This window comes from Hemibagrus wyckioides, linkage group LG06 (assembly GCF_019097595.1).
Source record: "Hemibagrus wyckioides isolate EC202008001 linkage group LG06, SWU_Hwy_1.0, whole genome shotgun sequence".
NCBI classification, from domain to species: Eukaryota; Metazoa; Chordata; class Actinopteri; order Siluriformes; family Bagridae; genus Hemibagrus; species Hemibagrus wyckioides.
The window spans coordinates 42,985,952-43,010,210 of record NC_080715.1 but is presented as its reverse complement, the minus strand read 5'-3'; the positions used below and the strand labels follow the sequence as shown (position 1 = coordinate 43,010,210).

The following is a 24,259-nucleotide window of genomic DNA, read 5'->3' as shown; positions in this document are numbered from 1 at the left end:
ATAGTACCGCACTATTAAGTTGGCTGGCTGTGGGGTGAGCACAAACACAGATGAGACCACAGGGGTTGAGTGCAAAACAAGTGCAAGCTTTATTTACAATGGAAAAAAGTAATACACAAATAATAGAAATTTGAATTTGGAGCAGGAGGTGAGGAAAAATGGGTGAAAAATCAAGGAATAAATGAGACTAAGAAATAAGAAAAGTATGTAACTTAAGGAACTGAGGTCAAAAGTGGAGCAGAAAGGGCAGAGCACACCTTCTCCCAGCAGAAGCAGAAAGCAGGAGAAGTTGGTTGAAGGAAGAGGTACAACACCAGAGTTCATAAGCGTTCCTTTTAAACTTTCTTTTGGGTTAACTTTTTGAGAAGAAGTCCAATTCGTGCTGCTGCCTCCAAGCTGATATCAGGGAAGAATAATGCCAAAAGGACAACACAGAGTTGGGGTTTGAGTAGCAATGCACTTTAGAGTTTATTGAGATAGACAGGGAGTATTTATAGAAACGAAAGATGTGGTCTTTGTAAGTATTTACAGTATATGCAGTAAAAGGCATTATCTATACACAGTAGGCAACAAAAGGAGTTCAACAATAGTTGTCAAAGGTGGCCTGTTACAAACAGCATGGATTTCACTTCATCCTCACCCCAAGTTTCACTGATTGATTCATTCATCATGTTCACGCTGATTTTAGTGTCTAATCTGTGCTCCAACCCTGTTAATTTCCAGGTTCAGGTTTAGTGATGATGAGGAATATTGAATATGAAGAATGAATATTGTGTATGTGTGTTTTAGATGCTTTTTGTGTGTGTTTATGTGTGTTTTTTTAGTGCTTTGGTGCTCAGGAACGATCTCTCTATAATGTGGAATCTTGTTGAAATGAAACACTTTTCTATAAGATCATTTGTGATACAATTTCTACTTGTTACTGACCACAAAACACCAGATACATCTTATTCTGGATCACACAACCTCACGGTTGATCGATAATCAACCCAGAGCCCAGCATATAGAGGCTGAGTGAATGTGGTGTGGACTCTGTGGAGGAGCTTCATGGTGTCAGAGACACTGTAGAAGGACAGAGTTCCTGCACTGTGATCCACATAAACTCCTATTCTGAAGGGTGATGGAACTCTGAGATCAGTCTGAATGTTGTTGTGATAGAAAGAGAGAGAGAAAGAAAAAGAAGAAGAAGACCACAGACTCCAGGACTGATTGTTGCGTCCAAACAAACTCTCATTATCCCGTCCTTTCCTGCTGATGTCTTTATATGAGACTGATATGAACACATCACCGCTCCACTCCACCTCCCAGTAACAGCGTACAAACACACTCTCCTTACACAACACCTGAGACCAGGAGTCAAATCTCTCTGGATGATCAGAGTACTGCTGCTCTCTCTCACTGTCTCTCACCACTCTGTTCTTCTCAGACAGAATGAGGTTAGGATGTGTCGTGTTGGGATCCAGAGTCAGATAACAGAAATCTAAAATAAAAGAGAAAAACAAACTGAACAATGTGAACATGTTGGGATTAATTCACAGAATATTGTATATTCATGTGGTGTGTGTGTGTGTGTGTGTGTGTGTGTAATTTACACCTCTGATTGTTTGTGTGTATGTGTGTGTGTGTTTGTTTTGTGTGTGTGTGTGTGTGTGTGTGTGTGTGTGTGTGTGTATGTGTGTGTGTGTTTGTTTTGTGTGTGTGTGTGTGTGTGTGTGTTTGTGTGTGTGTATGTGTGTGTGTTTGTGTGTGTGTGTGTGTGTGTGTGTGTGTGTGTGTGTGTGTGTCTGTTAGACGTACATTTCAGAAACTCTTCTCTGCTCTGTGGCTCTGGTGGTGAAATGATCTGAACTGCTGCAGCTGTGGAGAGAAAAATGGAAATGAAGACAAAAAGCATCATCAGGTTGTGTAAAAGATGGAAACAGTTGAAAGTGATACAGTCAGTTTATTCATTTGAAATCAGTATTTTACTTCAAAGTGTCAGGTGAGCAAACTGGCTGCAGAAAAGTAAGCAGGAGCATGGCTAAGAAATAACACTTCACAGAGCGAGTAAAGACGTCCATCATTGTGTTTCTCCAGCAGGAGCAGCTCCTCTTACCATGTGGAGGGATTTTGTTGAGTTCCTCCTCACAGAATTCCTCCAGTCTCTTCTTCAGATCTGAGAGAGAATTCCTCACTCCATCAAATGACAGATGTTGAGGGACACTGATGCTGGACGTGTCAAAACCTGGTCTGTCTAATTGAGCAGACTGACGTCCAGAAGCTAAAGCCTACAGAGAAGAAATGAAATGAAAGACACACTTGTGATGTCAGACAGGGACATTTATTGCTGCTTTAATGAGAGGTGTTTTAGAGAGTGTGTGAGGAACAGCTGGCTCTGTAGATCAGACAGTGAGTGTTACCTGGAGGAAATGGATGTGATCGTGTGTGTGTGAAAGCTGCTCCAGCTCAGTGACTCTCCTCTGAAGATCAGCAATCTCCTGCTCCAGTTGCTCCAGGAGTCGTTCAGCTCGACTCAGTTCAGTCTTCTCCTGAGCTCTGATCAGCTCCGTCACCTCCGATCGCTTTTTCTCCATGGAGCTGATCATCTCAGTAAAGATCCTCTCACTGTCATCTACTGCTGTCTGTGCACTGAGCTGTTAGGACACACACACACACACACACACACACACACACACATACACATACACACACAGTTCATAAAAGCTGTTTGCTTTTTCTATTCTAAACTCCTGTTGTTTGGTGGATGTGTCTCTGACAGACGTCCTGTACAAGTCATTTATTTACATTTTCAGGTACAGCGGTTAGTTTAAAATAAAAGTTTGTTCAACAGTGGAAATTGAGTCTCACATTATTTGAATTTAATTCAAAATCAAAACATTAATGGTGAACATTTTTGACTTTATAAAATGATTCCTTCAAGTATTGGCGATTGTCCACTATTAAACAATAAAGAATCTTTTTTATATACATAATTTAGTAGCCTACTATTGTTTTGGCAGAATTTATCATAATAATCAATTTAATTATTTCCTGGATTTTGAAACACCATTGCCCCTAAATGTATGTAAATGCAAGAAATGGGATTCGAATCAAAAACATTTTCCCCCATTTTGTGCCCCCCCTTCTCAAACCAAAGTTACACCCTTGTCTGTATGGCATCCCATCTGCTCCTACTGTCTATCTTAATAACTTATTTATTTTTATCATTTATCACTCGAAATATCTCATCACTACTAGTGTACGATCGCCGAGCCTTACTTAACATTCATAATTGTATGGAGAAATTATAGATTTATAGTTTATATGGACAATCAAAGTCTCCCCCACCACTCCTCTGGGATATACCACCTTACCTCTGGTGTATTCCTTGCATTCCTCCACGTAGCAATTACAGAAGACGGGGTAAGAGAGGAGGGCTGCTGGTTCGTGTTAAGGCCTATATGGCAGCATTCGCTGTATACAAGCCTTGTTTCTGGTCACTTGGATTGCAAGCAAAGTATGGCTGCTACGTCTCACGGCACACCTGGGAGTTCAGATATCGGTGTCTCCGACTGGTGATCCGTGACTCCTGTAAGCTGCTTCCGTGCACCCGGCAAACGAGGATTTGCAGACGTAGATGTGTGAGTGAAAATAAATCGGGCATCCTAACAGCCTGATAAAGTGATCCATCAATGTTAGATCACTGACGAATAAAATTTTTGTTTTATACTATTTTTCCTCTCATGATCTGGATTTCCTTCTGTTGACTGAGACCTGGCTGAAAGCAGGTGAGAACAGTGCTTTCTCTGAACTTCCTTTCTCAACTCTCTGTGTAGCTTGGGTCATGGTGGAGGCTTGATGTCTATCTTCAAAGACAATTTTATCTGCCAGTCTTTTCCTACAGATGACTTCTCTAGTTTTGAACTGCCCAAACCATGGGTTCCAGCCCATCGGCGTCACACTCTTACCCCCTCAACAGTACAACTTGCTGCTGCTTTTATGAATTCTCCACTATACTCCATAGACGGTCCTGTGTCTCACTACAACCCTGATGACCTCATTTCACGTTTTGATTCCACATGTTCTGTTATCTTGGACTCAGTTGCCCCGTTAGGTACAAATCTTCTAAACCTAAACCAGAACCCTGGCTGAATGAGACGCAGGTGGCGTTGAAGACAAGTGCAAGTGCAAGTCCGAGTGCAAGTGGAAGGACAAATTACAAGTGTCTCTCTCACTTTCAGTTAGTACAAAATGCCGCTGCTCACATCTTAACCAATACTTCTAAGTGTGATCACATAACTCCCATTCTCTATTCTCTCCACTGGCTTCCGTTACATTTTAGAATGGATTTTAAATTATTGATGTTTGTTTTTAAAGCCCTACATGGCCTGGACCAGTCACGTTCCACTGTGAATGCAGTTGCAATCCAACTTTGTTTGTACCCACACTGTGTCAGTATGTTCTTAAATATAAATTATTTCCAACCCCCATCCATCGCCCTATACTCATCCTCACCTATGACATACCGGGTGTGTTGTTTTTAGAACCATTGATTTAAAGAGTAAGGGGAAGAATCTTGTTGAAATAGGGTTATGAGTGAAAAAGGTTTAAGTTACCTTTTCGAGAAAGTTGTCAGGAGCCACTTTGTCTGGGAGCATGTGATGCACACAAATCGGGTGTAAATAATTATTTATTAGTTATACTGTATATAAATCTAGTTTCTATTATAAATAAATTATTATGTGTCAGGGTAAGCAAGTGGGGACCCAAATGCAGAACACAGTCAAAGTTCAAATTAAGAGTCTTTAATAAGGCAAGCACAGGTAATGGCAGAGTTCTCAGGTAACAACCATTGATCAACCAAAAAACAAGGTAAGCAGGCTAGGCAGAGTCAGCAACAGAAAACAGTTCAATAATCCTAAATCCGGTGTACAGAGTAATTACAGGGCAGGCAGAAACAGCAACAAAAAAACAGTCAGATAATCCAAAATCCGGAGAACAGGGTAACGCAGGGCAGGCAGAGTCAGCAACAGAATACAGTTCAATAATACAAAATCCAGTAAACAGGGAACAGAAACAAGGCAGAGACAAACCAGACAAGCAGGAACAGAGCAGAAGTCAGCATCAGGGACAGGCAGAGTCAAAACCAGGCAGACTGGAACCTAAGATAAGCCTGTTGGCTTATATAGGGCTGATGAGCATAAAATGGCGGAAACCGGAAGAGATCGCAAAACCGGAAGTGACGTCGTGGAACCATGAACGCATGTGTCGGAGAAAATTTTATGCTCTGCTTCAAATTAGCAATACACTGCCTATAAGTAGTGTTTATCTATTGAATTATGTAGATATTGGTCAGTAGCTGGCTTTGATTAATGCAAATTAATAATAACCACAAATATCCATTAATACTAGTGTAATAACCACACTGAGACTGGAAAAAAGGAAAGAGAAATTTATTGAAACAATAAAGTTTGAAAGTTAGAACTGGACTTTGACTGAGAAGAGTCATTTGAATGTGCTATTTTGATGTTGAGCAGGACAATGATCTGATTAATGGAAATTCAAGCAGGAAGGTTAAATCCAGTTATTGAAGTGTTTATGTAATAAAGAGATGATATTTGGGAAGAGAAACAAGCGGTTTGTATCTTCATTCCTGTGAACATTTCATCTGTTTTTCAGGGAAAGCCATAGACCACAAGATCATTTTGTTGCTGAGGCACTCGTTCCCTTTGTGCCCGTAATTGCACTGTTCATTCTAGAGGTGGAGACAATGTTCTCGTGCCCCACTAGGTTACTGACCGCTAAACATTCAACACTCACTGCACACACTACAAACATACTGTGCTGGCAAGTTACACACACAATAAATTACACACACACACACACACAATAAGTTAGTGCCGAAAAAAATGGCAAGACACAAATCACTTTCACATGCTCCACACGCCACACTCACTCCTCCACCATACATTTGCAGAGAGAGAGAGAGAGAGAGAGAGAGAGAGAGTCAGAGTCCCAGGTTCTCCACAGCGAAAGAGAAGACATTGTTTGGTTTTTGTGTTCTTTACTAACCGTATGTGTTCACGTCCCCTTATAGACATCTTCACAAACTGATATCACTAATGGGGGGAAAAAAATTCAAACAATAACAGTGCCCTAATCGTGTTATGAAGGCTATATACAAAGAAGCATCAATATGCTGGTTTGAGACACCACTACATCCAGTGCAGTCACATTACCAGACAAATGTGTTGGTACATTGTTAAATGCAGGAGTAATCATGACAATTTTGTTTTCCCCTCAGAATAACAGAGTACAGTAGCATGCATTTTAGGATGTCATGCCACACGTGCTTACCTATGCCAGTGCACTAGATTTATAATCCACTATGAAGTGAGCTTCCTGGAACACAGTTTACATAGACACTAGATAGTGTGGTTTGGGACAAAATCGCAATGGTGGTTGAAACAGATTTGTCCATGTGTCTCACCTCTCAAGCGTGTCCTGTGCTTGAGGGTAACTCGTACACTCGTACGCTGTCTCTTGGCTCACACACACTCCTGGTCTCGGATCCACAGGGTGTGTTAAGACAGGTCTGTGTGTGTGTGCAGTGAGTGTGTCTTGCATTCTCCAGGCAAGTGATGGATCGTTTGGTGAAGTAGACACACAAAGGTCACTGAGGTTCTGATTAGATTCTGATTAGGGGTGTCCTCTGTGGTCTGGAAAGGGTGTGGCCCTGTAGTAACCTAAACACACGCAGGTGGAGAACCACATCTTGTGTGTTAATCCACATACACTGTAAAAAAAATTCTGTAGATTTTACGGTAATATACTGGCAGCTGTGGTTGCCAGAATTTTACCATAAATTGTACGGTGACACTGTTCACCACTTTACGGTATGCTTTATTAGCAACTGTAAATTTCGCAGTTGAGAACTGTTTTTTTTTTACAACAAATTATGGTAAACTACTGTAAAATAACATACTGTAAACCTAATTACAGTCTTTCTCAGATAAAAACCACAACACAACCGTAAATCATATTATAGTATTTTATTGTAAAGTTCAAATAAAGTTCAAATTTATGGTAAATTACTGGCAGCTGTGGTTGCCAGAATTTTACCATAAAAAATACAGTACAACACATAATGCATTACAGTTGGTTTGCCTAGATTTTACTTTCAACCACTTATGATAAATTACTAAGTGAATAAGGTCCACTGTAAACCAAGGCACAAAAATATCATTGTCAGACTAAAGTAAGAAAACATGTACACTATATTGCCAAAAGTATTCGCTCACCCATCCAAATAATCAGAATCAGGTGTTCCAATCACTTCCATGGCCACAGGTGTATAAAATCAAGCACCTAGGCATGCAGACTGTTTTTACAAACATTTGTGAAAGAATGGGTCGCTCTCAGGAGCTCAGTGAATTCCAGCGTGGAACCGTGATAGGATGCCACCTGTGCAACAAATCCAGTCGTGAAATTTCCTCGCTCCTAAATATTCCACAGTCAACTGTCAGCTGTATTATAAGAATGTGGAAGTGTTTGGGAACGACAGCAACTCAGCCACCAAGTGGTAGACCACGTAAACTGACGGAGCGGGGTCAGCGGATGCTGAGGCGCATAGTGCGAAGAGGTCGCCAACTTTCTGCAGAGTCAATCGCTACAGACCTCCAAACTTCATGTGGCCTTCAGATTAGCTCAAGAACAGTGCGCAGAGAGCTTCATGGAATGGGTTTCCATGGCTGAGCAGCTGCATCCAAGCCATACATCACCAAGTGCAATGCAAAGCGTCGGATGCAGTGGTGTAAAGCACGCCGCCACTGGACTCTAGAGCAGTGGAGACGCGTTCTATGGAGTGACGAATCGCGCTTCTCCATCTGGCAATCTGATGGACGAGTCTGGGTTCGGCGGTTGCCAGGAGAACAGTACTTGTCTGACTGCATTGTGCCAAGTGTAAAGTTTGGTGGAGGGGGGATTATGGTGTGGGGTTGTTTTTCAGGAGCTGGGCTTGGCCCCTTAGTTCCAGTGAAAGGAACTCTGAATGCTTCAGCATACCAAGACATTTTGGACAATTCCATGCTCCCAACTTTGTGGGAACAGTTTGGAGCTGGCCCCTTCCTCTTCCAACATGACTGTGCGCCAGTGCACAAAGCAAGGTCCATAAAGACATGGATGACAGAGTCTGGTGTGGATGAACTTGACTGGCCTGCACAGAGTCCTGACCTCAACCCGATAGAACACCTTTGGGATGAATTAGAGTGGAGACTGAGAGCCAGGCCTTCTCGTCCAACATCAGTGTGTGACCTCACAAATGCGCTTCTGGAAGAATGGTCAAAAATTCCCATAAACACACTCCTAAACCTTGTGGACAACCTTCCCAGAAGAGTTGAAGCTGTTATAGCTGCAAAGGGTGGACCGACGTCATATTGAACCCTATGGATTAGGAATGGGATGTCACTTAAGTTCATATGCGAGTCAAGGCAGGTGAGCGAATACTTTTGGCAATATAGTGTACATATTCAGTTGTAAACAGTTTAAATTGATCAAATACCTTGTCCAATACTCACAAATTAGTAATGAAATCTTGAAAAAACAGCACATGTCCATATGATGGATAATCCATGGTGAAAGAAACAAACATTATGTATCAGGGCTTACTTGCCCTGGTTGAACAAGAGGAATAAGTCACTGAGTCCAGACTTGTGTGAAGACATGGGATAGACTTGGACATGATGTTCGAGAAACTGGAAGCTACAGCATGTACTGTCACTAGTTCAGCTTGAGGACTTACATGTTGTCCACTGTGGGTTGATATGATCCTCTCTGAAGCCAGAAAACATACACAAAGCTCATGTTAGATTGATGCAGTGTTTGACCATGATGCCTACAGAGAGATAAACAGCCTTCTGGTTGTTCAATAAGTGGTTCAAATATGTTCAACTTTGCTCCAATGAATTATACATTAATGAAGGCAATATTTATTAATTAATTAAATAATTATAGTTTTGCAGGTCATTTTTATAACTGATGGTCTCATGGAGAAAGTTCTCATTTCAGAAACATTTCATATAAGTCATCATAAGCATTTATTTTATGTCTGTTGACATGAAGTCTAAACACAGTTGCCTCCACTGAAACAATCAGTAATCAAATTTACTACAACACTGACCAGTAACCAGTCAAATGTTCAACCACTTATCAATATTTATCCTGGACAAGACCAGCGTCTGATCAAAAGGAATGATTTGTAGAACAGGAAAGAGATTGATGAGGTCCATTTCAAGAACAACTGCTGGCAGATGACAGCAACAAAGACAGTAAGAAATATATTGCCTTAATTGAAAGTAAAATCATCTCAAGCATCTCGATGTAGGTTTTAAACTACAATCAAATGGCTATATTAAATAAATAAATGGCTAATCAAGTGCCTCACCTGGTAGAACTTGTACCACATACTGTTATTCAGGCAGTCAAGATTCAGTTCCAGCTCAGGCCCTTTGCTGCAAATCATCCCATCTCTCTCCACTGTATTTTTACTGCCACAGTCCAAAAAAACAAAAATGCCAAACAAAAAATTACAATCTTTAAAACAAAAAAATGGTTTGCTTCTTGGATAAAGAGTTTAGAATCTCACCATGTTCCTGGTCATCACAGCGGGCAGCACGTTGTTTCCTCCAAGTCTATAACCGCTCAGGAGTTTAAATGCATACATGAAATGTTGCAGAAGTGAAATACTTCAAATTCTTTTTATTTAATAATAAAATAAAATCATTTAGTCATACTATTCCACTGTTAGTCATATTATCACTTACTTAAAACAAAAAAATCAAAACTATGTTCCATTCATGTGTGTGCGCGCGGGACACCAGAAAAACGAGTGTGTGTTGGTCTGTAAAAGTTTGAAAAGCACGTGACTTGAGGCTGAGCTCCAATTGGTTTGTTTTAAATTGTCCTTGAACCGTCCCAGTTTTGTTAGTGTAAGGATGCGCCGGACGCGGATGAAGTAGAACCCATATTGCAGATCTTTATTAAATCCAAAACAGCAGGCAAAATCGGAAACGATATGGAATAGCCAATAGGGTCAAAAGCCGGGAACTCAAACGCACTCGGAAAAACAAACCAAAATCGCAAAACCAGGAATCGTAATAACAAGAACAGGCACAGGTCATACACTTTGAGAATATAGCAATAATCAAGCAAGGCTCAGTACGTACTCCAATTGGGTAAACGATACTTCACAGAGAACATTAGATAGGGAGCTGTTTAAATACCCGAGCAAGACCGGAAATGAGTACCAACTAGTCAATACTCACAGTGATGGTGCCCTCTGGTGTTCTGGCTCCGCATACGTTGTCACAGAACCCCCCCCTCTAGGAACACCTCCTGGTGTTCAACGACGTGGGCGCCCCTGTGGGCACGGAGCGGGTCGGTTCAGGAAGTTCGAGTGGAACTCCTTTGTGAGTGAGGTATCAAGGATGTCCTGTACATTGACCCAACACCGTTCCTCAGGGCCATAACCCTCCCATTCCACCAGGTATTGAAGACGCCCATTTCGACGCTGGGAATTAAGGATAGAGTGTACCTGGTACGCTGGAGAGCCATCTACGTCCAACAGCGGAGGTGGTTCAGTAATGGCAGGGCTGGTAGCATGTGGTTCATGGAACGGTTTGAGCAGTGATACGTGGAATGTGGGTGATATACGATATGTGGGAGGCAGTGATTCTAAGAGACCTTCGGGTAGCTGACAACTGTTTCGGGACTAGGCGCAGGTGGAGCACGAGCGGACGAACTCCTCAACGTCATGGTTAAGAGACGGCCAGCAGAATCGTTGTCGCACCAGTTGAGTGGTTCTATGGATGCCTGGGTGTCCCAAGAACTCGGGTTCTTGTTCCACTGTAGAACTCGCTGGCGGAAACTGGTGGGAACGTACTCTTTATTCGGGGGAGTGGTTTGAGGAGGAGTTTCGGTTGCATGTGCTCTTTCAATGTCTCTCATAATGTCCCACTGCACAGGAGCCACTCGGACAGAAGGCAGGAGGATAGGTTCTGGACAGGCCGGTAGCTCAATGGTTTCGTGGATGCAAGAAAGTGTGTCAGCCTTACAATTCAACCAGGTCAATAGGAAACTGAAAATGTGAGTCGTGTGAAGAATAATGCCCATCTAGCCTGATGAGTATTGAGATGCTTGGCTTCACGAAGATAGGCCAGGTTTCTGTGGTCGGTGAGCACCAGGAACAGATGGCAGGCTCCCTCTAGCCAGTGCCTCCATTCCTCCAGAGCGGCTTTGATAGACAATAGCTCCCTGTTCCCAACTTAATAGTTTCTTTCAGCTGGCGTCAGCTTATGGGAGAAGAAAGAACAGGGATGAAGTTTGTTAGATTTTGGCTGACATTGGGAGTGAACAGCCCCTATCCCACAATTTGATGCGTCCACTTCTACAACGAAAGGCAGTTCGGGATTAGGGAGGCAGAGTATAGGAGCAGAAGAGAAGCTCCTTTTCAGTTTCTGAAACGCTGCCCTGGCCTGGTCAGTCCACTGTAATTTCTTGGGCTTATTCTTCAACAACGAAGTCAACGGGCTAGCAATGATACTGTAATTTCTGATGAATCTACGATAGAAATTGGCAAAGCCGAGGAAGCGTTGAAGGCTCTTGATGGAGTTGGGTTCAGGCCAAGACATAATGGCGGACACTTTACTTTGGTCCATTTCTACTCCCTCAGGTGAGATTACGTATCCCAGGAATGCAATGGAGGTGCGATGGAATTCACATTTTTCAAGTTTGACAACAAGTCTGTGATCAGAGAGGCGTTGGAGGACAGCGCGGACATGGGAGATGTGCTGTTCGAGGTTGGTGGAGTAAATGAGTATATCGTCAATGTATGCGATGACGAAGTGATTCAGCATATCCCAAAATACCTCAGTTATTAGTGACTGGAAAATGGCAGGAGCATTTGTGAATCCATAAGGCATGACCAGGTATTTGTAATGTCCATGTGTTGTGTGGAACGCAGTCTTCCATTCGTCACCCTCCTTTATCCGAATAAGATTGTAAGCGCTGCGCAGGTCAAGCTTGGTGAAAATTCTTGCGCTTTGTAGCTGTTCGAGGGCCGCAGGCACCAGGGGCAGTGGGTATGGATATGGCACCGTTATCGTATTCAAACCTCTGTAATCGATGCAGGGTCGAAGACCTCCGTCTTTCTTTTCTACAAAGAAGAATCCTGCAGCGGCTGGTGATGTCGATGGGCGGATGTATCCAGCTGCTAAGGCTTCTTCTATATACTCCTCCATGGCTTGCTTCTCCGGAAGTGACAAGGGGTAAATGCGGCTCTTTGGTGGTGTGGTGTTTGGGAGGAGATCGATAGTACAGTCCCAGGGTTGATGTTTGGGTAGCTTGGAGGCCTTCTCTTTACTGAATACTTCAAGAAAGTCTTGGTATTCCTTGGGGAGGGAGACTTGGAGCGAGATTTCTTGGCTGTCAATGGAGGTGGAATAACACGGACGGGTTAACTGATTGAGAAAACAGTTCTTGGTGCAATAGGTGGACCATTTTCTAAGTTCCCCTTCCTTCCAAGAGATTACAGGGTCATGCAATTGGAGCCAAGGAAGGCCGAGGACAACGGGGTTTGAGGGCAATGAAATGATGAAAAAGCTGAGTTTTTCTCTATGAAATAGTCCAACCTGCACTTCGATGAGGGATGTGTGGTGAGTGAGGAGTCCTTTCCCAATGGGTTGATCGTTGATGGCTGTAACTCTTAGCAGTGGGACACATGGGGTAGTAGCCAGACCGAGCTTGTGTACCAGGTTGCAGTCAATCAGGTTTACAGCAGATCCAGAATCAATCAGCACTGTGACGAGAAATCGAGTGTCATTATTCAAGAAGCACAGGGGCAGTGAAACTTTAGAAGCCTGTTTCTCGACCCCTACCTGGGATGAAGTGGGTTTAGCTGGACACTGGATGATCCTATGTCCGGATTGTCCACAGTAAAAGCACAGCTGCTGTTGGTACAAAACATTCGCGCTCTGCCTCTGAAACGCACGACCTCCCCAGCTGCATCGGTTCTGCGGTTTCCTCCCTCTGTCTATAGGATTCCATGACATGACTTGTTGTGGAGGGGGGGGTGCGATGCTGTCGCCGTAGATTGTCTAGGCGAATGGCTGTAGATATGTATCGTGACAACGTGACATCAGTCTCTCTGCAGGCCATCTCAGCTTTCAGCTCCCGATTGAGCCCTTCCCGAAACATCGCAATCAGTGCCTTTTTATTCCACCCCGACTGCGCAGCTAGCATACGGAACTTAATAGCAAAATCAGCGGCGGTTTCATTCCCCTGGCGTAATACCAAGAGCTGTAGAGAAATGTCTTTACCTCCTGCCGGATACTCGAAAACCTCCTTGATGAGATTAGCGAAATAATCAGCTGATGTTTTAACTTGTGGGTCAGAATCCCACACCGCTGAAGCCCAGTCCAATGCTTTGCCCGTCAGAAGTGAAAGCATGAATGCACATCATACCGTTTCGCTGCCGTAGACCTCCGGTTGTTGCAAAAAAGTTATCACATTGACACAAGAATCAATGGCAGCATCAACCCCGGCAGCAATCTGCGGCTCCATCAAACTTTTCAGGAAGCATGAAGCGTGGGAACTCACTGCGTGCGGCGGGTGGCGGAGCTATGGCCGTGGCGGGAGGTTGTTGTTGTAGCCGCACGTTGGCTACTTCTAACTCAGCCACTTGATCCTGGTAAAACCTGATCATATGTCCCTGATGGACGATGGTGGCTTGAAGATCCGCTGGATTCCCAGTTGGTGAAGTATCCTGTGAGGATGCACCGGACGCGGATGAAGTAGAATCCATATTGAAGATCTTTATTAAATCCAAAACAGCAGGCAAAATTGGAAACGATATGGAATAGCCAACAGGGTCAAAAGCCGGGAAATCAAACACACTCGGAAAAACAAACCAAAATCGCAAAACCAGGAATCGTAATAAGAACAGGCACAGGTCTTACACTTTAAGAATATAGCAATAATCAAGCAAGGCTCAGTATGTAATCCAAAAGGGTAAACGATACTTCACAGAGAACACTAGATAGGGAGCTGTTTAAATACCTGAGCAAGACCGGAAATGAGTACCAACTAGTCAATATTCAGGTGATGGTGCCCTCTGGTGTTCTGGCTCCGCATACGTTGTTACAGTTAGCGAATCAATATTGTTTTTATATATTTGGCCTCATGTGATTGGAGCATTCTCAACGAGTCTCATTAGCACTCAGCAGATTGCCAGTTAACAGCCGCCACTGATTGTGATTCTTCTCCATTCACTGGGTGGGAAATAACCTCAACTAGCACTTTAAAAGATAATAGAGCATTTCACCTAACATTTCCTTAAATGAACTCAGGCTTTAATGAGCCTTAAACGATAGACATCTACAAGATATGTTTGTGACCATCTCCAAAACACTTAAATCAACAATGTGGTTCATTTCTGTGAAGCCTTCAATGAAGTACAAGTTGCAGCAACAAAAATAAACCAGGGCAATATCAGAGCCAAATAAACACAACATAAACACAAAACCACAAAACAACAACAAACACACAAACAATTACAGCCTATAATCATTTTAATTGGATATAGCACATTAATTATCAGATTCAACCCATATTTAAACATTTTAATTTAAAATCAACCTAATTTATCAAACACATTCCATATTTTTAACATCTTGTTTCTGTAGAAATGAAGGTATATTTTTGCTGAATGGTGAAAGGTTTTATATCATAAATTTAAATAAACATATCAGCAAAATCTGTAATTTAGACAGAGTAATACTTTTGATTTTAAGGTAATTACTTGTTTATGAAGTTACAGCATTATACCATTAATTTTACCAAAAAATTTTTTTTTCACAGTAACGATGTGTATTTTTTACATATTAGGACAGTAAAAATGAAAGTACATACTGTTTCTTTATTTACGGTAATTTGATGTATGAACTACGGTGATATACTATTTTTGACTTTACAGTCTTTTACCATTGCTATTTCACAGTTTTTTACTGTAATTTTCACGTACATTTTTTACAGTGTACGTGGTGGTGTACCTGCTGCAGGTGTGTACATACATGTCTGTATAACTGCTACAAATAAGAGGGTAGTGGGTTGAGTTTGCACGTATGTGTCTGTTTGTGTGTGTATGCATCTGTGCACCTGCTGCAGCTGTGTCTCAACATGTAGTTGGCTGTTCAGCTCCTCTAACCATTTCTTCAGTCTCACTGCCTCCTCTTTTACCTCCTCTGCATACACACACACACAAAGATGATGTACTGAAGGCCATGTATGCAACACTACAGTTACAAATTTTTATGAATTTATTTCTGTAAAAATATTCTTACATGCTGACACCTCTGTCTTCAGCCAATCCTGTAAAATTAAAATACATTTTTTTTATACAAAGCATTGGCACCACTCTACCTCTTGGTGCTGAGAGTCTGCTTACAGCTGAAAGATGTACAGAAATAAAAGGAAATCCTTCAATATCCTAATAAATTTACACAGTGCTCATACCTCAAACTGCAGCTGTACGTGGTTTCTCTTATGCAGCTGCTGATTAACCAACTGAGAATTCTGCAGAGGAATATTCACTGCTACTGCAAAATACACACACACACACACATTCAATCGTATTTATTTTAAATGAACAAATCTACAAATAAATACAGACATAATACATTTCTCATCTCAAACACATCATGACTCAATCAGGGGTAAGTTTTTGACACGTTTCCTATCTGACAGTCACCTAAGACTGTCCTCTTTTGCTCTGGAATAACCTGCAACCACACACAATGGTTATCATCCATCATCATAATCACCACCACATTCAAGAAACGGATTACTATATAAATAATTTTAAGAAAACATCTTGTATATAGGTTGGCTTCAAACTGCACACTAAGGTTAGGCAACATGTCTAGGAATGTTCTTCATCTTATGTATCATAATATAAAAACATGACAGAAAAATGATATAGAAATACTGTATGTTTACTTAATACAATTACTTTACTTAACTCTTCAAATCACAAATTCAATCTCGTAACTGACCAAAGCTGCTAAATCTAAATGAGAAATATCATTGGGATGAGTTCTCACCTGTTTCTCAGCTCTTTCTGCTGTAACTGATACAACATCATGGCCTTTATGTTTATCCAACATGCACAAAGGGCAAATACACCTTTGGTCAGTACGACAGTAGATCTTCAACACTTCATCATGTTCAGAGCAGATCTTCTCTTGTAGATTTCCAGAGGCATCAGTTAATGTGTGTTTTTTCAAAACAGGAATTTCTAAATGAGGTTTGAGATGAGTTTCACAAACCGAAGCCACACAGATCAGACAGGACTTGACGGCTTTGTGTTTTCTCCCAGTGCAGAAATCACACTCCACATCTCCAGGTCCAGCGTAACAGTGGGCAGGAGAAGCAGCTTGGACTTCAGTCTTCTTCAGTTTCTCCACCACTTCAGCCAGCATGTTGTTTCTGCGTAGAACAGGCCTTGGAGTGAAAGTGTCTCTGCACTGAGGACAGCTGTAGACGCCCTTCTGATCCTCCTGATCCCAGCAGCCATTAATACACACCTTGCAGAAACTGTGACCACAGGGGACAGCCACCGGATCCTTCAGGAGATCCAGACACACTGGACAGATGAACTGATCCTGAAGTACTGAAATACTGGCTTCAGCCATTTTCCTAAACTCACACACGGAGAGAGATCAGTTTTGTTTTCTCTGAAACTTCGTTGTTCTATATTATGGGTTTATTAAAAGTGTGTTGTTCTTTATTGTTAATTTTCTTTTCTAAATTTCCTTCTAATTGTTTCTCATTAAGAAAAAAACTAGCAATGATTGATTCACCAATAAGAATGTACAGGATAATTACGGGAATTGAATGGGCAGAGCCATGTGGAGGGTGGAGAGAGATGTAATTCAGGAAGAGGGATGATACGCGAGTTTTGTTTTTGTACATCCAAGTTTTAAAAAAACAAAACCTGTTTTGTTTAACTTACAGATTAACTGTGTGTTTGTTGCAATGAAGGACATAAACATAAACTTCTTGTGGAGTTTTAGCCATGCAGTGAGACTGAGTAAGCAACGATATGCAAGAAAACAGGACGATAGGCTAAGAGAGACCAAGGCTTTTCTTGCGGATCGGGCCTAGTTGCTTTGTGAGCGGTAGATTTGCAAAGATATCGACATGTGCTGTTTCGCGAATGAATGTCAAGGACGTTTGGATTTGCTGCACATTTCATCTGGTCTCCAGAATTGCTATTGTTTTCGTGAACTTCACTATTTTCCTGGATTCATAAGTACTTTTATAACTGCTGCACATTCATGAGCTCCAACATTGCATTTATATACATACATATATATATATATATATATATATATATATATATATATATATATATATATATATATTTATACACTATATTGCCAAAAGTATTCGCTCACCCATCCAAATAATCAGAATCAGGTGTTCCAATCACTTCCATGGCCACAGGTGTATAAAATCAAGCATCTAGGCATGCAGACTGTTTTTACAAACATTTGTGAAAGAATGGGTCGCTCTCAGGAGCTCAGTGAATTCCAGCGTGGAACCGTGATAGGATGCCACCTGTGCAACAAATCCAGTCGTGAAATTTCCTCCACAGTCAACTGTCAGCTGTATTATAAGAACGTGGAAGTGTTTGGGAACGACAGCAACTCAGCCACGAAGTGGTAGGCCACGTAAACTGACGGAGTGGGGTCAGCGGAAGCTGAGGCGCATAGTGCGAAGAGGTCGCCAACTTTCTGCAGAGTCAATCGCTACAGACCTCCAAACTTCATGTGGCCTTCAGATTAGCTCAAGAACAGTGCGCAGAGAGCTTCATGGAATGGGTTTCCATGGCCGAGCAGCTGCATCCAAGCCATACATCACCAAGTGCAATGCAAAGCGTCGGATGCAGTGGTGTAAAGCACGCCGCCACTGGACTCTGGAGCAGTGGAGACGCGTTCTCTGGAGTGACGAATCGCGCTTCTCCATCTGGCAATCTGATGGACGAGTCTGGGTTCGGCGGTTGCCAGGAGAACGGTACTTGTCTGACTGCATTGTGCCAAGTGTAAAGTTTGGTGGAGGGGGATTATGGTGTGGGGTTGTTTTTCAGGAGCTGGGCTTGGCCCCTTAGTTCCAGTGAAAGGAACTCTGAATGCTTCAGCATACCAAGACATTTTGGACAATTCCATGCTCCCAACTTTGTGGGAACAGTTTGGAGCTGGCCCCTTCCTCTTCCAACATGACTGTGCACCAGTGACCAAAGCAAGGTCCATAAAGACATGGATGACAGAGTCTGGTGTGGATGAACTTGACTGGCCTGCACAGAGTCCTGACCTCAACCCGATAGAACACCTTTGGGATGAATTAGAGCGGAGACTGAGAGCCAGGCCTTCTCGTCCAACATCAGTGTGTGACCTCACAAATGCGCTTCTGGAAGAATGGTCAAAAATTCCCATAAACACACTCCTAAACCTTGTGGACAGCCTTCCCAGAAGAGTTGAAGCTGTTATAGCTGCAAAGGGTGGACCGTCATATTGAACCCTATGGATTAGGAATGGGATGTCACTTAAGTTCATATGCGAGTCAAGGCAGGTGAGCGAATACTTTTGGCAATATAGTGTATATATATATATATATATATATATATATATATATATATATATATACATATATATATATATATATATATATATATATATATATATATATATATATATATATATACACACTTATGTAGAATCATACAGTGGTGATTTCCGATTTCCTCATCTTAAACAATTTATTGAAACAAAAGCCAACAACAGTCTCAATAATTTGTCATGTGCCCTTGGCCATCAATTACAGCTTGACAACGACGTCTCATGCCGTTCACGAGTCAACTTATTGCTGATCACTGCTGAGGCATGGCATTCCACTCTTCTTTAAGGGAGGCCCTCAGGTCATTGAGGCTCTGGGGTGCAGGGTTACGAGCCTCTGTTTCTTATGCACCAGCACCGTTTTCTTTCCTTTTTTAATGGTTTAATTATAATGGGCAGTATAGTGACCCCTTGTGTTCAAAGTGGGGATTACATGTCACATTACAAGTCCTTATATGATGACATTATAAATGTGAGTCTAGTTTCCACAACCACATGGGAAGGCCTACAGTTGTAGTTATCATTGCTCTTTGATTTTAAGTTGATTTGAAGGCACTTATGTAAGTGTGCATATGTAAATGTTGTTGTATTATAATTCTATGCATATATTCCTTGTTATGTTTTACATGTCAGGTGGTAAATTTATTATTCAACCTACTACTGATATAACTGATGCTTACTGTGCACGATGTGACGTGTCCTTGTTTATTTATGTAAATGTGTTGATCATTATTATACACTTAGCACTCTGTATTTTTATCCTTGCAGTTTTACGTTATTCTGTGGGCAGCAGTAAAGCAGTTTAACCATTTCCTGGTTCTGTTGTCCTTGGGAGGCATTATCTGACTGTTGAATCAGCAAGGCGTTTGATTTAAGGGCAGAACAGTAAAACGAAAAGCTCTTCAGTGACCAACTTCTAGCTTTGCAGTCCACGGCGGGGAGCAAGCCAGCTTGCATGGTGATCTTTCTATAATTTCTAAATATAGCTCAAAGTCAGGATCACGGAGGCAAGGCTCAAATGCATCTTGTTCATCACGGCTTTCACGACGCTCATCAACCATGATCACAGCTGCCACAATGGCTAGGGCAGAGGCTGAAGCAGCCAAAACAGAGATAACATTTGCTAAGAAAGAAAGTAAACTGAAAATACAACAAACACAGCTGCATCACTGGAGACTTTAAGGCTGGAAAAGAGGGCCGCAGCTATCACAGAAGCATCACTGGAGACTTTAAGGCTGGAAAAGAGGGCTGCAGCTATCACAGAAGCATCACTGGAGACTTTAAGGCTGGAAAAGAGGGCTGCAGCTATCACAGAAGCATCACTGGAGACTTTAAGGCTGGAAAAGAGGGCTGCAGCTATCACAGAAGCATCACTGGAGACTTTAAGGCTGGAAAAGAGGGCCGCAGCTATACAAGCGAAGGCGGAGGCCTTAGAAACAGCTGCAGAGCTAGAAAGTAGAGGGAATTCAAGCCTAATAGAGCTACCTATAGAGAACACAGTGGAACGCACACAGGCTTACTTATCAGGACAGGCCGATAATGTTGAGAATTCACAATCGCCAGTGCTGGATGGGCTGTTTTATGAATGCGCAAACATTTCAGAAGTGCAGCAAACATGCTCTTCCGAATACTGCTTGCAGCAGAAGGCTCAACATGAATTACATGCCGAACCACCCAAGTCTCAGCTTGTTGATGCAGAGAGTGTGCAGTACATTTCATGGTCTACAGATACACAATTTACACACCCCACTCAACATGACACATATTCCCAGGCTCTTCGAGATCAGTATCACCCACGGTCGGCAGCATCTCTAGGCAACGAGGAAAGGATCGGACATAGGTGGGTGCCACTTGACCATTATCAGACCTGCTCAGCAACACCCTTACGAGCTGAACCATATCAAAGCCGTCCACCTGCTAATAATCAAATGTCGGATGTCATCAAGTTTATCGCAAGACATGAATTAGTGTCTGCTGGCCTTACAAAGTTTAATGTTTGTCCAGAGACCTTCAGAGCATGGAGTGCATCATTCATAAATGCCACCAAAGACCTTAACCTCTCACCTAGCAAGGAGATGGACTTACTGGTAAAATGGCTGGGGCAGGAGTCATCTGAGCATGCAAAACATATCAGAACTGTACACATTAACCATCCACAAGAAGGGCTCCATCTGGTCTGGAACAGACTTTATGAAATATATGGCTCAACAGAAATGGTAGAGAGAGCTGTATTTAGGAAATTGGAGAGCTTTCCAAAAATATCAAACAGAGACAGTCACAGACTATGTGAGCTGGGAGACTTGCTTATGGAGATCCAGGCGGCTAAGCAGGATGGTGGTCTGATGGGCCTCTCCTATCTAGACACACCATTGGAGCAAATCCAATAGTATAGAAATTGCCATTTAGTTTGCAAGAAAAGTGGCTCATAGTGGGCTCTAAGTATAAAGAAGACTACAGGGTTTCGTATCCACCCTTCAAGTTCCAAAGTAGACTTTGTATGTCAGCAAGCTAAAATGACCCAAGCTTCTTTCTTAGTACTGAACAAACCTGCGTTTTTCAGAGCTGTTGCTACTCACAAAACTCAGGTCTCCTCAGAAAATATGTCGGATGCCAGTGACCCTAAAAACAAGGTAAACACAGCCAAGCAGTGCTTTCTACACAATAGGCCTCACCCTCTGGCTAGATGTAGAGGACTTAGGATGAAACCTATGGAAGAGAGGAAATCATTGCTCAAACAGCAAGGCGTATCCTTCAAATGTTGCAGCTCCGTATTACACATTGCAAAGGATTGTGATCAGGCTGTTAAGTGTTCAGAATGTGGTAGTGTAACCCATATGGCAGCACTCCATCCAGGCCCAGCACCGTGGATGAAAGGACCAAAACCCACTACACTGGAAGATCACAAAGTGATTGAGGATGTGCTTTGTGGAAATAAAAATTCTGTTCTACTCACTAACACTAATTCACTACAAAATCTGACTCCAGTTCCACACTGACCCGACAGCTCAGTCTGAGTGAGACTCTAACTAAATAAGACAAATCATGTAGACTAGATGAATGCAGATATGAGATTTTATTTGCAATCAGCTGTTACAAGAATTGAGATGCTCACACATGAACGTCCCAACAACCTCTAAACGGGGATCTCCAACCACAGTCTTTATATTCATTTTCCTTATCTCTCCAAATGCAACACGTCACCAGCTCTTTGCTGAGATAATCCCACCTATTTTCTTTTTTTGAAGCATCATGTTCTTTTTTGACACCATTATCTTTGAATTTATAACTTTTCGAATACCATTATAATTAAACTTTCACAAATCACTATATTAAAAATGTGGGCATCTCCGCCCCCACCAGTGGGATTTTCTTCAGCCTCACTTTCTCAGGTGACTCATTCATCCACAGCAGACAGCATGGGTAAGTTCTCAGTTCTACAGGGGCCTACCCCCATCTTTACTCCTTATCATTGAGTTTTACGCTTCACTGCATTTTCATTTATCTGTTTTCTCCTGCATATTTAATCTAGACATTTCACCTGGTACTGCCATTGCTGTTCAGCACCCCTTGTGTTTGCTCCATGATGAGGTCATTGCCTCGCAAGGTACCGGCAGGGCGAGGATGGGTCATGATGACCTGGAGTACAGCTCTGATATTGATTGGTCCAAATTTGGCAAGCCTGCTACCGCTGAGAAAGCCTGTCAGACTGACATCACCGATACAGCTGCTCATTCTTTAAAGACCTTGCAGACTACATGCAAGGCCAACGACCGAGCCACATGTTGTGTTAAACCCTATATTGTTCTTAAAATCAAACAATCCAATGAATAAACTTTACCTGATAACTCAATCATGCTGTCCCCTGGTTATTTTACACAACATCAAACACACGCTCCATACATATACATTTCAAACTATAAAATTATCTCCCACAGCTTGCAGAATCTGATGTTTCCTCAGCTTGTACGGAGGTATGTGGGGTCAGACAACTTCCGCGCTCTTGCTCCAAGGTTTGTCTTGTGAAAGTATTTCCTGAAGGCCACTCAGAGAAAGCAGTTAAAATGTATGCAGTACTAGATGATCAAAGCAACAGATCGCTTGCAAGATCAGAATTCTTCGACCTGTTCGGCATTACCGAGTGTAATGTAGCTTATACTATAACTATAACATGCTATAACGAGTGGGCACAGTTGAAATAGAAGGCAGACTAGCACAAGGCTTTCAAGTTCTACCTTTGGTAGAAGCTTCTAATTGAACCAGGAAATTTATTGGTCAATTCATGAATCAAACACCAGTTGTGAATTTTGCCTTTAAGCACCTTGTTAGAGAACAGCAAGTTGTGCAAAAAGTACTGAAACACTGAACAGTTGGACATGTGCATTCAAAAGTGTAGAGAAGGTCAAATTAAGTTGACCTGCAAAGGTTATAGTGCATTTTAGGTGCATCCTGAAATTTCACCCAAAAGCCGAATATCCTTAACTTTTTGTGAGTAGTGTGTGTATATATATATACACTATATTGCCAAAAGTATTCGCTCACCCATCCAAATAATCAGAATCAGGTGTTCCAATCACTTCCATGGCCACAGGTGTATAAAATCAAGCACCTAGGCATGCAGACTGTTTTTACAAACATTTGTGAAAGAATGGGTCGCTCTCAGGAGCTCAGTGAATTCCAGCGTGGAACTGTGATAGGATGCCACCTGTGCAACAAATCCAATCGTGAAATTTCCTTGCTCCTAAATATTCCACAGTCAACTGTCAGCTGTATTATAAGAACGTGGAAGTGTTTGGGAATGACAGCAACTCAGCCACGAAGTGGTAGGCCACGTAAACTGACGGAGCGGGGTCAGCAGATGCTGAGGCGCATAGTGCGAAGAGGTCACCAACTTTCTGCAGAGTCAATCGCTACAGACCTCCAAACTTCATGTGGCCTTCAGATTAGTTCAAGAACAGTGCGCAGAGAGCTTCATGGAACGGGTTTCCATGGCTGAGCAGCTGCATCCAAGCCATACATCACCGAGTGCAATGCAAAGCGTCGGATGCAGTGGTGTAAAGCACGCCACCACTGGACTCTAGAGCAGTGGAGACGCGTTCTCTGGAGTGACGAATCGCGCTTCTCCAAATGTATGGAGATATATATATATATAATATATATATATTTTGTTTGTTTGCAGCTGAAATCCCTAAGCAGAATAGTGAAGAAGAGTTCCAGATTAAGTTAATCTCTTTTCTTTCAAAGGAGGGTAAATCATTAGCTGACATTCCAAGTTTACTGTAGCTTCCCCTGCACCTGACCTTAACACTAAGCTTGTTGATGCCATGAACTCCCTTGTCCAAACATGTCATGTCGCTTCATCTCAAGAAAGAGTTGGATATAGAAAGTTGTGCCCTTTCTCATGGTTTATACCCACTCCTCCCAGAGATGATGAATATGAGTTTGGATGGAGCAGACTACTCACATTCTGGAAGAATGGCAGTGTTCTGATAATGTCAAAAAACAGAGCCTAGTAGAGTGTTTTAGAGGTCCTGGAGCAGATATTGTAAGGTTTA

The 24,259-nt window shown here is 42.2% G+C and overlaps 1 protein-coding gene across 1 annotated transcript; it reads right to left on the bottom strand.

Moving 5' to 3' along the window:
* Nucleotides 1-578: 578 nt before the first annotated feature.
* Nucleotides 579-16,724, bottom strand: LOC131354200 (tripartite motif-containing protein 16-like protein). The gene is made up of 5 exons (XM_058391567.1): nt 16,134-16,724; nt 2,400-2,621; nt 2,096-2,267; nt 1,798-1,857; nt 579-1,480 (listed from the first exon to the last, which is right to left on the bottom strand). The coding sequence occupies exons 1-5, from the start codon at nt 16,722-16,724 to the stop codon at nt 948-950; spliced, it is 1,578 nt and encodes a 525-aa protein (XP_058247550.1). The 3' UTR covers nt 579-947.
* Between the last annotated feature and the right edge of the window lie 7,535 nt (nt 16,725-24,259).